General features: G+C 39.5%; 1 protein-coding gene across 1 annotated transcript in view; it reads right to left on the reverse strand.

The window, feature by feature from the left end:
* Positions 1-13,100, reverse strand: part of COLEC10 (collectin subfamily member 10) — a 46,988-nt gene that overhangs the window by 15,321 nt on the left and 18,567 nt on the right. The window contains exons 2-3 of the mRNA XM_055128694.1: positions 4,931-5,002; positions 2,882-2,953 (exon numbers count right to left, since the gene is read on the reverse strand). Coding sequence (XP_054984669.1) covers positions 2,882-2,953; positions 4,931-5,002 — 144 coding nt within the window. The remainder of the gene's footprint in view (positions 1-2,881; positions 2,954-4,930; positions 5,003-13,100) is intronic.

Here is a 13,100-nt window from a genome sequence, read left to right on the forward strand (position 1 = left end):
TCCTTAGAGTAAATGTTGGCATCCAGAAAGCTAACTTTTCTGTGCAAGTGAGAACATTAAGCCAGTTCAGAAAGTTGAGTTCAATCAGTGAAAAATTTCGAAGGGCCATTGACAAAATGAGGACAATAAATTTCAAAAATACAGATTAAAAAGGAAATTAATCCAGATGAGCCAAAACATTTAGCCGCCCTAAAAAATAATTCTAGTAGATGCTTATAAATTCTGGTGGTGTATCTCTGGAAGAGAACAAGAGGAAACTAGTGCTAAGAGAAAGTCATCACAAGAGATCTGCAGAAGGGCATATTGCAGATCTGCAGAACCTTGTGTATTGTCTTTATGTTTACTAAAATCAAAGTAGAAAAGAAGGCCACATCACAGAAATGTGATGTATTTTTTATTACTCCATCCATTATTTTCATTCTGAAAAATGTACCTTTAAAAAGTTATACTGTATATTAGACATCTGTATAATATACATTAAAAATAGGGTCCCCGGGAACTGGAGAGATAGGATAGGGACTGAGGTGACCTAGTACACATCCAAACCTGATTTGATACCTGACACTACCTAGAAGCCACTAAGCACTGCCAGGAGTGATCCTTGAGCACAGAGCCAGGAGAAAACTCTTAGCACAGTCAAGTGTAGCCCCCAAACCCAAATAAATAAATTAATGAATAAATTAATTCATTTATTATTATAAATGAATTAATTCATTTATCATTTATTAAAAAAAAATAAATAAAATACAGTCCCCACAGAGTTTCTATTGATTGAAGCAGATAGAACAATTATGCATTTCTTTCTTTTATTGCTTCCTAAGTTCATAGTGTTTTGGAGGAAAACAGGGAAGTTAACATGCCAGGGCAGTGAGTAAAGTGATGACAGGAGGTCTGTAGAAGACCATGAATCTAGATGTGAATGAAAAAAAGACCTGATATCTTCAAAGATTACATGCAACTGATCAACCAAATGGAAACAGACATAAACAAATGGGACTATATTAAACTAAGTGGCTTCTGCACCACAAAAGATACAGTGACCAGAATACAAGGACAATCTACAGAATGGGAAAGGATATTCACCCAATACCCATCTGATAAGGGGTTGATATCAAGGGTATATAAAGAACTGGTTGAACTCTACAAGAAGAAAACTTCCAACCCAATCAGAAAATGGGGTGAAGAAATGAACAAAAACTTTTCCAAAGAAGAGATACGAATGGCCAAAAGGCACATGAAAAAATGCTCTTCATCACTAATCATCAGGGAGATGCAGATCAAAACAACTATGAGATACCACCTCACACCACAGAGAATGGCACACACCCAAAAGGACAAAAGCAACCACTGTTGGAGGGGATGTGGGGAGAAAGGGGCCCTTCTACACTGTTGGTGGGAATGCCGACTTGTTCAGCCCTTCTGGACAACAATATGGATGATTCTCAAAAAATTAGAAATTGAGCTCCCATTTGATCCAGCAATACCACTTCTGGGAATATATCGCGGAAAAGCAAAAAAGTATAGTCGAAATGACATTTGCACTTACATGTTCATCGCAGCACTGTTTATAATAGCCAGAACCTGGAAAAAGCCCGAGTGCCCTAGAACAGATGACTCATTAAAGAAACTTTGGTACATCTACACAATGGAATACTATGCAGCTGTTAAAAAGATGAAGTAATGAATTTTGTATATAAGTGGATCAACATGGAAAGTATCATGCTAAGTGAAATGAGTCAGAAAGAGAGAGACAGACATAGAAAGATTGTGCTCATCTGTGGAATATAAAATAACAGAGTAGGAGACTAATACCCAAGAATAGTAGAAATAAGTACCAGGAGGTTGGCTCCATGGCTTGGGAGCTGGTCTCACACGCTGGGGGGAAAGGCAGTTCAGATAGAGAAGGGAACATCAAGTAAGCTCTGGTTGGAGGACCCGCTTGGGAGGGGAGATGTGTGCTGAAAGTAGACTATAGATTGAACACTATGGCCACTCAATACCCCTATTGTGGACCACAACACCCAAAAGGAGAGAGAGAGAACTAGAGGGAATAAAGGGAATGCCCTGCCACAGAGGCAAGGGGGGGTATGGGATTGGGAGGTAGGAGGGATACTGGGTTCACTGGTGGTGGAGAATGGACATTGGTAGAGAGAGGGGTGCTCAAACATTGTATGAGGAAAACACAAGTATGAAAATGTGTAAATCTGTTACTGTACCCTCATGGTGACTCACTAATTGAAAAATAAAAAAAAATTAAAAGAAAAAACAGAAAAAAAAGAAAAAAGGACCTGAGCATGATGAAACTAGTTAACCCTCTGATTTTCAAATTACTACATTTCAACCACGTTGAAATTAAGCATTTCTTTTTTTCTGTTACCTTCCATGTCCCACCCCTAGTCACTTATAACTGTCTCTCAAGACTTCGATCATTTCTTTGTCACTACTTGGCCTTACTCTCCCACACGGTTTCCATAATAGTGAGGGAGCGATGCTTTCTGAGAAAGCCCCGTCTTTATAAATAGTTTCTGGGTTCACTGCAATGTATTTACATCTTCTTTGATTAGCCAAACCAAGTAGAGCAATGTGTGTATAATGAACTGAATAGTCGATTTAGAACCTGCTTCTATTGAGGAGATTTATGAGAGTCTGCTAGGGGTGGAGTGCTTAGACATAGAGGAAGCTCCCTTCTGCTTTTATATGGAAGCTAAAATTATGTACAACTTCAGTCAGTATCCAAAACAAAATGGTACAGATAAATAGACATAGAGAGACTTTACATTCCTATTACTCATATATCCAAAATGGAGAACTATTATATTCTATTCAAATAATATAAGTATTCAATCCTCTTAGGGTTGAAGAATTATAAAATAACTCTTACCCTTTTTGCCAATGGGCCCAGTCTTGCCAATATTGCCCTGATCTCCAATATCGCCCAGTTCTCCCTTAATTCCTGAAAGACAAAGCATATTATCTTTACGCATGATTTTTTTTTTGCTTTTTGGGTCACACGTGGCGATGCACAGGGGTTACTCCTGGCTCTGCACTCCGGAATCACCCCTGGCGGTGCTCAGGGGACCATATGAGATTCTGGGAATTGAACCCGGGTCGGCCACGTGCAATGCAAATGCCCTACCTGCTGTGCTATTGCTCCAGCCCCTATGCATGAAATTTTTACATTCACTCTAGAGATATGGCTAACATATTCACCTGAATGTAAGACTGAGAAGGTTTTTCTATGAAATTTATATCTATCCTGTACCTATATTATGTATTTTGATATCCTTAAAATTAAAATGCTGTGTCAGAATAGATATTAAAATGCTTGCCAGGGACTGGAGCTATATAGCACAGCAGGTAGGGCATTTACCTTGCATGCGGACGATCCAGGTTCAATTCCCAGCATCCCATATGTTCCCTAGAGCACCGCCAGGAGTAGTTCCTGAGTGCATGAGCCAGGAGTAACCCCTGAGCATTGCTGGGTGTTACCCAAAAAGCAAAAACAAACAAACAAATAAAAAAATCGCTTGCCAATGGTAGTGCTTCTAAAAGTTTGTGTTAATCCCAAAGTCAGAGGAAGGGAAAAGAAAAAATTACCCTATTCAAATTCTAGTCCTCTCTAGAGCATCATAGAGATTGTATTTCTTCTCTATAGAAGAATAGGATTTCAAAGGCCTGGAAGATGGGTTAGCAGTTTAATGGCCTTCCTTTCAAGAATGAGATGGTGAGTTCAGAGAATGGTGCAAAACCTAATAGCCCATGATATGCTATTTCTGATGAGGGTAAATAAACAAAATACAAAATGAGTTTTGGTTCTTAATAAAGCAATAGAGAGGAACTAAGTGCTTATTGATATGGCATCTGTCTGACACGTGTGAAGTCTTACATTTGATCCTTAATACCACTAAACAAAACAACTAAACTACCCATTTCTCAATCCCCTAGCTCCTGACAATCTTTTACCACACCTGCAAATTAAGGATCAATAAGTAATATGCAATAATAAAATAAAGTAATAAAAATATAAAGAGATTGTCCTACTGGACTTTCATGAAATAAATAAGCACTTCAGGATTGATGAAAGTCCCTCCAAAACTTTTATAAATTTTGTCATGTTTTTTCCATGATGGTCTAAATATAATTACCAACTTTTGAGTTATACCTTTGTGAGAATAATTTTGCAATTGATTGTATATGATTTTGTGTTGTATACAATTGATTGAGATTTGTTGTATATAAAAAATACAATTTGCAATTTTTATTGTTATAATAAGCCAGGCAGGGTCTAATTCAGCACCTCTCTACTGCGGTTTCAAAGGACTGTGAGGCTTTTCTTTTTAACTAGCTAAAAATTTAAAGATCACATGGTAGGAGCACCACCTTACTGCAGCTGACTTCAACAAGCCCTAGGGAATATTTCTAGGGCTTAAAAGACCCACATTCACAAAACACCAGGGGTTTTGTTGGGGTGTGGCTTACTCTTCTTCTCTTTGTGGGTGAAGACATCTCTAATTGCTCTCATCTCGATTCTCCTAACTCTTTCCTGTGCCACCAGCGACTGTGATATCTTGGAGAAAGGGAAGTGTATTTTGGGGTCAGAGAGCCTTTGGGCTTCTTTTTTTCCTCTTTGTACGTAGGCCAGACAAAAATAAAAGCTGCTTGGGAATGGCTGTCCATGAAAGCCGCAGCTCTGAACACACATGTGTTTCTAGAATGGAATGATTCTTACATGTCCTAGGGGCTTCTATTTTCCAGGATTTCCCCAGAGGGCCCTCTCCCATCAGCCAGGGGCTCTATCTGAAAACTGTGCCATGGAATGTTGGCATCTCATGAATCTGAAGTGGAGGATTTCGTGAGAGCCACTCATTTCCTGAGGAAGGATGGCAAGAAAGGGTGAAGCGTAGTGGAAAAGCTGTGCTGTTCGACCTACCTTTTGGGCCCGCGCGTCCCACTTTGCCATGCTTTCCCTCCTCGCCCGGGTCTCCTTTCTCGCCATCATCTCCTTTTGAAGTGCAATAAAATAAAATAATGGAACAGTTCAAATGGGAATATAAGTACATTCTCTATCACCCCCCCGCCCCCCCACACACACACCCTGCCGGGAGAGGGGAAACATGGTTGGAATCCATCTGTCAGTCAGGGTTTGCCTTACAAGTCTCAGTTGAGTATAAACTTTTATGGAACCTGGAACACTTGGGGCAAGAAAACAACTCCTATATTTTATTCTTTCGCTATTCTCCATTCTATGTCCGAAGGAATATACTTGTGAGTGAATCCCTTAAAATTCTTTAATAGTTTGCCTGACAAACTTCATTCTTTCTGGAGAAACTGGCAAATTCTGGAAGTATGTGCACATATGTACATTAATGCACATGAATATAGACGTTATATAAAATATAATATAAATTAATTTTTAATTAATTAATTTTAAAATGAATCACCGTGAGATACAGTTACAGACTTACAAAGTTTTGTGATTACATTTCAGTCATACAATGGTTGAATACACATCCCTCCACCAGTGCCCATCCTCCACCACCAATGTTCCCAGTATCCCTTCCCCCACTCCCCCCCCCCGCCCCCCCCCCCCCCCGTGGCAGGGGCATTCCCTTTTATTTCTCTCCTTTTGGGTATTATGGTTTGCAATACAGGTAATAAATGGCTATCATGTTTGGTCCATAGTCTACTTTCAGCACGTAGATGCATGCTAAAATATAAATTTATAAATTATAAATTATACAAACATGCACATTAAAATGTAACATAATTTTGTGTACACATATATTTATGCCTCTTGAGTAGTACCCCTTATCCATCAGGGATTTATTATACTAAGAACCCCGCCCCCCAGTAATATCAGATAGTACAGAACTCTCTACCTTATGTTTTTTTCTGTATATGTGTCTACAGTGCAGTTTAACATGTAAGTTAACACAGTAAGAGATGAGTAACAGGGACGGGAGCAATAGCACAGTGGGTAGGGTATTTGTCTTGCACGCGTCAACCCGGGTTCAATTCCCAGCATCCCATATGTCCCCAGAGAACCGCCAGGAGTAATTCCTGATGCAGAGCCAGGAGTAACCCCTGAGCATCTCCGGATGTAACCCAAAAAGCAACAACAATAACAAAAAAGGAGATGAGTAACAATAACTGAGAATAATGTAGAATATAATAATGCACCTTAACAGAAGGTCTGTGAATATATTCTCCAAATATCTTACATACAATTTTATTTTATGTGCTATTGTTGGACTTCGGCTGACTGTGGATAAGGGGGAGATACACTGTATAAATTCACTGCTCTTTGCATGCTTGGGATCCTCCAGAGTATAGGCATGAACCAGGAAGCTAAGAAACGAAAATGAACTAGGAACAGGGAAGTGCCGCAATGTAGGTCTGGGCGCCGCGTAGTGACGACGCGCAACCAGAGGTCTCACCCTTGCGTTGAGCCCAGTCAAGGAAAGCTGACTGAAAGATGGCCTTTATGAAAAACGTCCCGGATGGAACTCAGGAATTGTGTATTTTAATATCATAATGGCCACTGACAAGTTAAGGAAACCTAAAGCCAGTGATTGGTTGTGGATATATGGGTATGAGTCTCAGTTTACTATTCATTATCTGAGAAAGTTGGGAACATAACTGCCCTTTCTGGGTCTTATATTCTCCTACAATATCAACTTAACAATAGTTACTTGAGAGAACTCCCATGAAGTGTTTTTATTATTGTTATTATTATTATTTGTGTCATACCCAGTGATGCACATCTTACTCTTGGTGCTGCACTCAGGAATTGTCTCTGGCAAAGCTTGGAGGACCTTATGGGATGCCAGGGATTGAACCCAGGTAAGCCCAGGTCATCCATATGCAAGTCAAAGACCCTGCCTGCAGTACTGTCACTCTAGTCCCACTCCCAGAAATTTTAGATACAAAATAAGAAGACCTGGCACCAATGATTAATACTAGTGACCATTATTTCTTTCTCTAGACTTAGTTTTCTCACCTTTAACCAGAGGATAATCCTGCCCTCTCTAACTCTATGAGTTGTTTTTGAATCAACAACATAAAGATCTGGATATGCTTTGAAAATAAAATGAATAACACAATATTATGACCTGCATTATCACCACAGTAATATCAGAACAATAAGGAATCCTTTCAATTATGAAAGAAAAGTAGAGAGGAGACAGAAATAACATTCCTGGAATTAAATGGTTTAAGAGAGAGAAGGGAGATGTCTTCTCTTATTTCTTCAGAAAAAACATGACCAGGAATTCTCTAATAATTTTTTTTCTGGGATCAGAATGTTGATCTTTTAAATGAAATCACAAGCAAAGAATGAAGTATTAGATTTCTGGGTTGTGAGATTGCTCAAGTACTACAACATGTCATGCAGTGAAATTCTAGAATGCCTATGCAAACTTTTGAGAAAGAATAGATGATTTGTGTGATTAGATCAAGGATTGATGTGGATGGACAAGGTGGCATTTTTCTACTTAAAGTTAATAGTCTGTGTTTACCCAGAAGTTGCAATGTGGGTTGGGCACTGAGCTAATGTCAATGTCACAGCACTTTTAGAACTAGGAATGTCATGGGGGTTAAGTGCTTCCTATGGCCATAAAGCTGATGGTGGCAGGAACGGGAATCAATATGTATCTCTATCCCTCCAAATGATCACTGGGAAATATTTTTCCCCTTCAGTCAAGGCTCTGTGACCCTGACGGACGGTAGATTTTAGAGAACATATACTAATCCACTTTCATAGGAAGAGAGGGGAAGAAAAGATAGCTTTCATGTCTTTTTAATCAAGAAAGTGGGAAAGAATAAAAAAATTAAAATCCAGTTTATTATCTTAATGACTTAATTCACAGAGAATGCATCCTTGAAATAATTTGGTAAAACTGAGACCTGGCATTGCCACACACCCGCTGAGGGGTGCTGGGAAATCCTTGACCTTTCCTGAGACTTGTTTTGCTCACTGGGAGAATGAACAAAATGATACCTTATAATTCTCATAGGCTTTAATAAAGATTAAGTTAGAAAAGTATTTTCCTTTAGGAATCTCTCATGAGAACTCTCAGGGTGGGTTCTATTCTCTAATTACTTTGTTGTTTAAAACAACACGTTTTACTCCTTGAGTCACCTCTCATAATCTCTGCAATCTCTCATAATCAGCTGTGTCCTGTTGGATGGCTGAGGTTATGAGTAACTTATTCTAGCATCCCTAGAATCTATCACAGTGCTTTGCTTTGGAATTAGTAAATAGAGTGGAGTTAAATATAAGTTAAAATATAAATTTTGTCTAGATGTGTTGGAATTGTGTTAGTAGTATACTGTGTGCCAAAGGGATCCAGGCATTTGATCTTCCATCAGCCTTTGTTATGAATATTGTTCTTAGCTCCATTTTACAGATGACAAAGTGAGTCAAAGAGCGGTAACTTCTCATCATTAAATAAACTGTAAATTAGATAGCCAGGATCGCAACCAGGACATTTGCTTACAAAGTCCATGTTCTGAACAAGCTAGATGATTGGAAACAAATTACTATATTAACATTTCTGAGCTTTTCGGGTTATCTTATAAGATGGGGGGAAAATCAAAAATCATACTTACTGAGAGATTGAAGACAAATATGTACGAGAAGTACTTTCTGACTCCTAAAACCACATGGATGTGAATTCTTATTTCTCATCCTTCTCTTCCTGTGAACATTCTTATTCACTTTCAGGCAAGTACCTAACTGGCGGCCGTCAGATGAATGACTTAGTCATTTGCTGCTCCCTGGTGGTTCCAGGGAGGGTGAAAATAGGATTATTATTCTTGTGACCTATGTGCCTGTATCCCAGCCTAGTGGTGCGCAAGCTCCTGGCAGAGATGGAGTAAACAACTCGTGCCCTTGCCTTCAGCTTCAGCCTGCAATTCATTTGATCTCTGGGACTTGCTTTAATGAGAATAGAAGAGAGGTATAAAAGCGAACTTTGAAAAGGATCCCCCACTTGGTTCACAGTAGTCTGCTTCTATTCTCTTGGCAATATCTCATTGGATTAGCACAGCAATTTAGACTTCCTTTCCTTCCTTTTAAAATAGCCACTTACATTTTAAAATTAAATGAAAAGCTATCAAATGAAATGAACTCATTTCAATTCCATAGAAATGATTTGTTTCACTCCTCCTGCCCCCTAACACACACACACACACACACACACACACACACATACACACATACATCTTAGCCCCTGGACCACATGCTTGCTGTGATAATCTCTCCAGAAGAATTTCAGCAGAGCGCACAGTTGACTATTTTTTTTTTTTAGGTAGGATCTATTTTTCCTCTCAACAAGAAGAAAGTCTTTTACAATTAAATTTTAGTTTGAAATCAAATAGCAAACCCAGGTCAGTACCTCCTGCTCCAAGAAAGCAATTATTAAAAATTAGCAGACTGGTTTTGAAAATGCTAAAGAAAATTCACTGGAAGTTGGACTTTTCTGACAGCTCCAATAATCTGATGGGTCAGCGGGGGGGAGTTGTTAGGAAGCCCTCTTCTCATCAGCTTTTGAATTGAGTGGAATAGGAAATATGGTATGTTTTATTGATGAGGCCAGGATCCCTGCCTAAAATAAATCGTCTCTACATTTCTTTACATTTTCTTTCTGTGCATGCAAATTGCATCCTTACCTTCAGAAATTTTGATAGTTTTATCAATTATACTGCATAACTCGCATACCTACTAGTGCCACTGATTTATGGATCTCCTTCCTGTACTTTTCCTTCTCCAATTACAACTTCATTTCATTGAAATATTTGAGCCTCCTTGGGACCTGCTATAATTTGCCTTCTCCCCTTTCTCTCAGTTTATTAGACTTATTGTACCTTCACCTACATCTCTGCACTGAAATTTTTTTCAATAAAGTTACTTCCACACAGTGCTCCCTAAAGCGAAAGTAGGGGACAGCCTGGCTTGAAGGAGCTGGTTCTTTCATTTCTCTGAGTCTGTTTCATGCATGAGATGGGGGAAAAGATTCTAGTTTCATAGGACTGTTGTAACGTGAGGAAGGCAACACATGAACTAGGGTGAGCTCCATGTCTGACATTTGGAAAAATCCTTTGCTTTGTTGCAAGAAGAGCACAAAGGAGGAATTAAAATGATGGTCATTGTAATAAACACCATCAGAGAAATAACTTCCCCCTTGAAACTTTTCTTTCTTTTCACTACATCAATACCTATGTTATAAGCATACCTTGTTTTCTTCCTCGAGTGTATGCTCTGCACACTAAGAAAAATTTTGATCAAAGATAGATTGAAATAAATTTATGTCCCCTACTATGAATTACCAAATGTATTGTTACTGTTTCATCTATTTATTATTTGCTGATATGCTTAAAATCGCAGATATTCTGACACATCTTTCTTAAAGACTTCATCTACTTTGTGCTTTGATCAACTTCATTTTTTTTCTTTTTAAATGATTTTGGTTTGGGGTGCACACCTGCCTGTATTAGGGATCACTGCACTCAAGGAGCACTCCTGGCAGCCTTGGAGGACCCTAGGGGGTAGCACGGACTGTCCCTTGGTCAGCTGTGTGCAAGGCAAGCTCCCTGTCTGCTGTGCTACCTCACTAGACCCAAATTGATTCTCTTTATTTCTTTTAACCTTTTATTGTGGTAATGTTGATTTACAAGAGGACATGTTTTAAGGGTATAATTTCACACCTCCTCAGAATATATCTGCACACCTCAGAAAAGTACGGCTATCTTTCCATAACAGTCCATTGGACAAACACTCCCCTTTTCAGTTCTCTGTTCTGCTCTGGCAACCTCAGTTTCATGGTCTGATTCCAAATGGTATATTTTTGGCTGGTTTTGTGTGCTTCTTCAGAAAGTGTCTCTAAATCACACACATATTATTATATCAAATTCACTTATTAATATTTGCTAAAGTCACTTTCCTAGGAGTCTATAATTTTGTTCCCCTTGGACCAATACCATTGTGCTCTACATAGTCTAGTGAAGAATACATGAGCCCTTGGAAGAGGCAGCAGAAATTTAGTTTAGTAAAACTAGGTTCTTTTATAATCGATCATGACAAACATATTTCCCCTTCTGAAAGAACTAATAGGCCTAGAAACTGCCATGAAGAGAGTGCCTGGAAAAAGAAAATTTACACTGGTCATTCACAGCAGATAGAAAACTGGTGTCAAGCAAGCTGGGATGGTCCATCGATAAAGCCTATGGGTTCTACACTTATGCATCCCGAATTAAAGTCTTAATACTATTGAACTTGAACTTTATTAACCTTGGTATGATATTTAATGGAGATATTTAATGGAAATTTTTCCTGGAGCACGAATGTGGCCACGCGACCTCTTTATTTTTATTTATTTTATTTATTTTATTTCCACCCCCCATCCCCGCCCCAGAGCCTGGCAAGCTACCCATGACGTATTTGATATGCCAAAAACAGTAACAACAATGTGCTCTTCATGTTCCTGGAGTAAGCAGACGCCATTGGCCTACACTAGCATGTGACAAGGACAAATGAAGACATTACTGGCGCCCACTTGGGCAAATCAATGAGCAACGGGATGACAGTGATACAGTGATGATATTTAATGTCACTGAATCTTTTTATCTGCAGTTGGAAATAGCTGTAGTTGTTACCCATTCTAGAGCTTCCCAAACTGAGGTCTGTTTCTCCTCTCTGAGACATCTGATACTGTGATGCATTTTAATAGCTTGTGATGGAAACTGCAGGGTAGAGGAAGAAATCAATAAGGAGACTTTTCACTTCCTTTACTCCTTGTCAAATGTGTTGCCAGGTAATTTCTTGTGTTAGCTGCTCCTGCCCATTGCCTGCACATAGGATTCTTCAGTAGGGTAACAGAGCCTATACTGTGGTACGGCACACAACTATCAGTTAAGGGTGTCAGTAAGATACAATACCCTGTAGTCAAAACCAGACGACTGCTGAAAATAGAGTTCTGAGGTCCCCAGTGATAGCACTGGATGTAGACCAATGAGATGGTTGAATCAAGTAAGCCCTCTTTCCTTACTTGAGACACCAATGAACAGTTTTCTTCATACTTCTTTTAAGAAAAGTAAAAGCAGCGAACATTTGTTCTAAATGAAGAATGATTTGTGAATTGGGGAGACAGTTCAACAGGCTGGAGCATATGCTTTGCGTGCATGAGGCTCAGTGTTTGACCCTAGACACAACAGGGTTTCCACCACCAGAAAAACCCTGCTAGCTTCTACCAGTGCTGGGCCTACCAGTTTGGAAATGTCCATCCTAGTTGGCACACTAAGCTCAGGCTCCCTGAGCACTGCTCGTGAAGTTTCTCTGAAAATTATTAGTAGACATTGTGCCTGCCATCTTCATAGCCATGAAGCAGCTTAACTGTGCAGCCATAGCTGAGCCAATCTTACTTAAAAACAGTAAATTGCAAGATAGCACTGTAGCACTGTCATCCCATTGTTCATCAATTTGATCGAGCAGGCACCAGCAATGTCTCCATTGCGAGACTTATTGTTACTGTTTTTGGCATATCGAATATGCCACGGGTAGCTTGCCAGGCTCTGCCGTGTGGGCAGGATACTCTCGTAGCTTGTCGGACTCTCAGAGAGGGACGGAGGAATGGAACCCAGGTTGGCCATGTGCAAGGCAAACACCCTACTCACTGTAAGTAGGGCTAAGATACTTCTCAAAAATAGAAAAACTTTAAGTATAGTAGGACAGATGTCCTCCAGGAAAACTTTCTGACATTTTCCCCTTGTATTGCTTCCTCCAGTTATAATGAATGCACATGAAATAATGTCATTCTTTCAAAACAATGAACAAGCTCAGAAGCATTGGGAACATAGTCAGTATTTTGTTTATCTGGATCTAGAGTGCAAATGTAGTCAAGAACCAACCTTATCTCATATCGCAGAAAATCACATGCTTTTAAGTTGTCCCAGGGAGATGTTTATGTGGAAAATAGCAGCTCTGAAGCAAGATGCAATTTGTCAGGGAACTCGGCGTCTGGAAAGGTGGGAGGGAAGGAACCCTGGGATAATGGTGGAGGTGTTACAGTGGGAGCGGAGGGGGATGTACTAAGTGAACTAAT

The sequence above is a fragment of the Sorex araneus genome, chromosome 2 (genome assembly GCF_027595985.1).
Source record: "Sorex araneus isolate mSorAra2 chromosome 2, mSorAra2.pri, whole genome shotgun sequence".
NCBI classification, from domain to species: domain Eukaryota; kingdom Metazoa; phylum Chordata; class Mammalia; order Eulipotyphla; family Soricidae; genus Sorex; species Sorex araneus.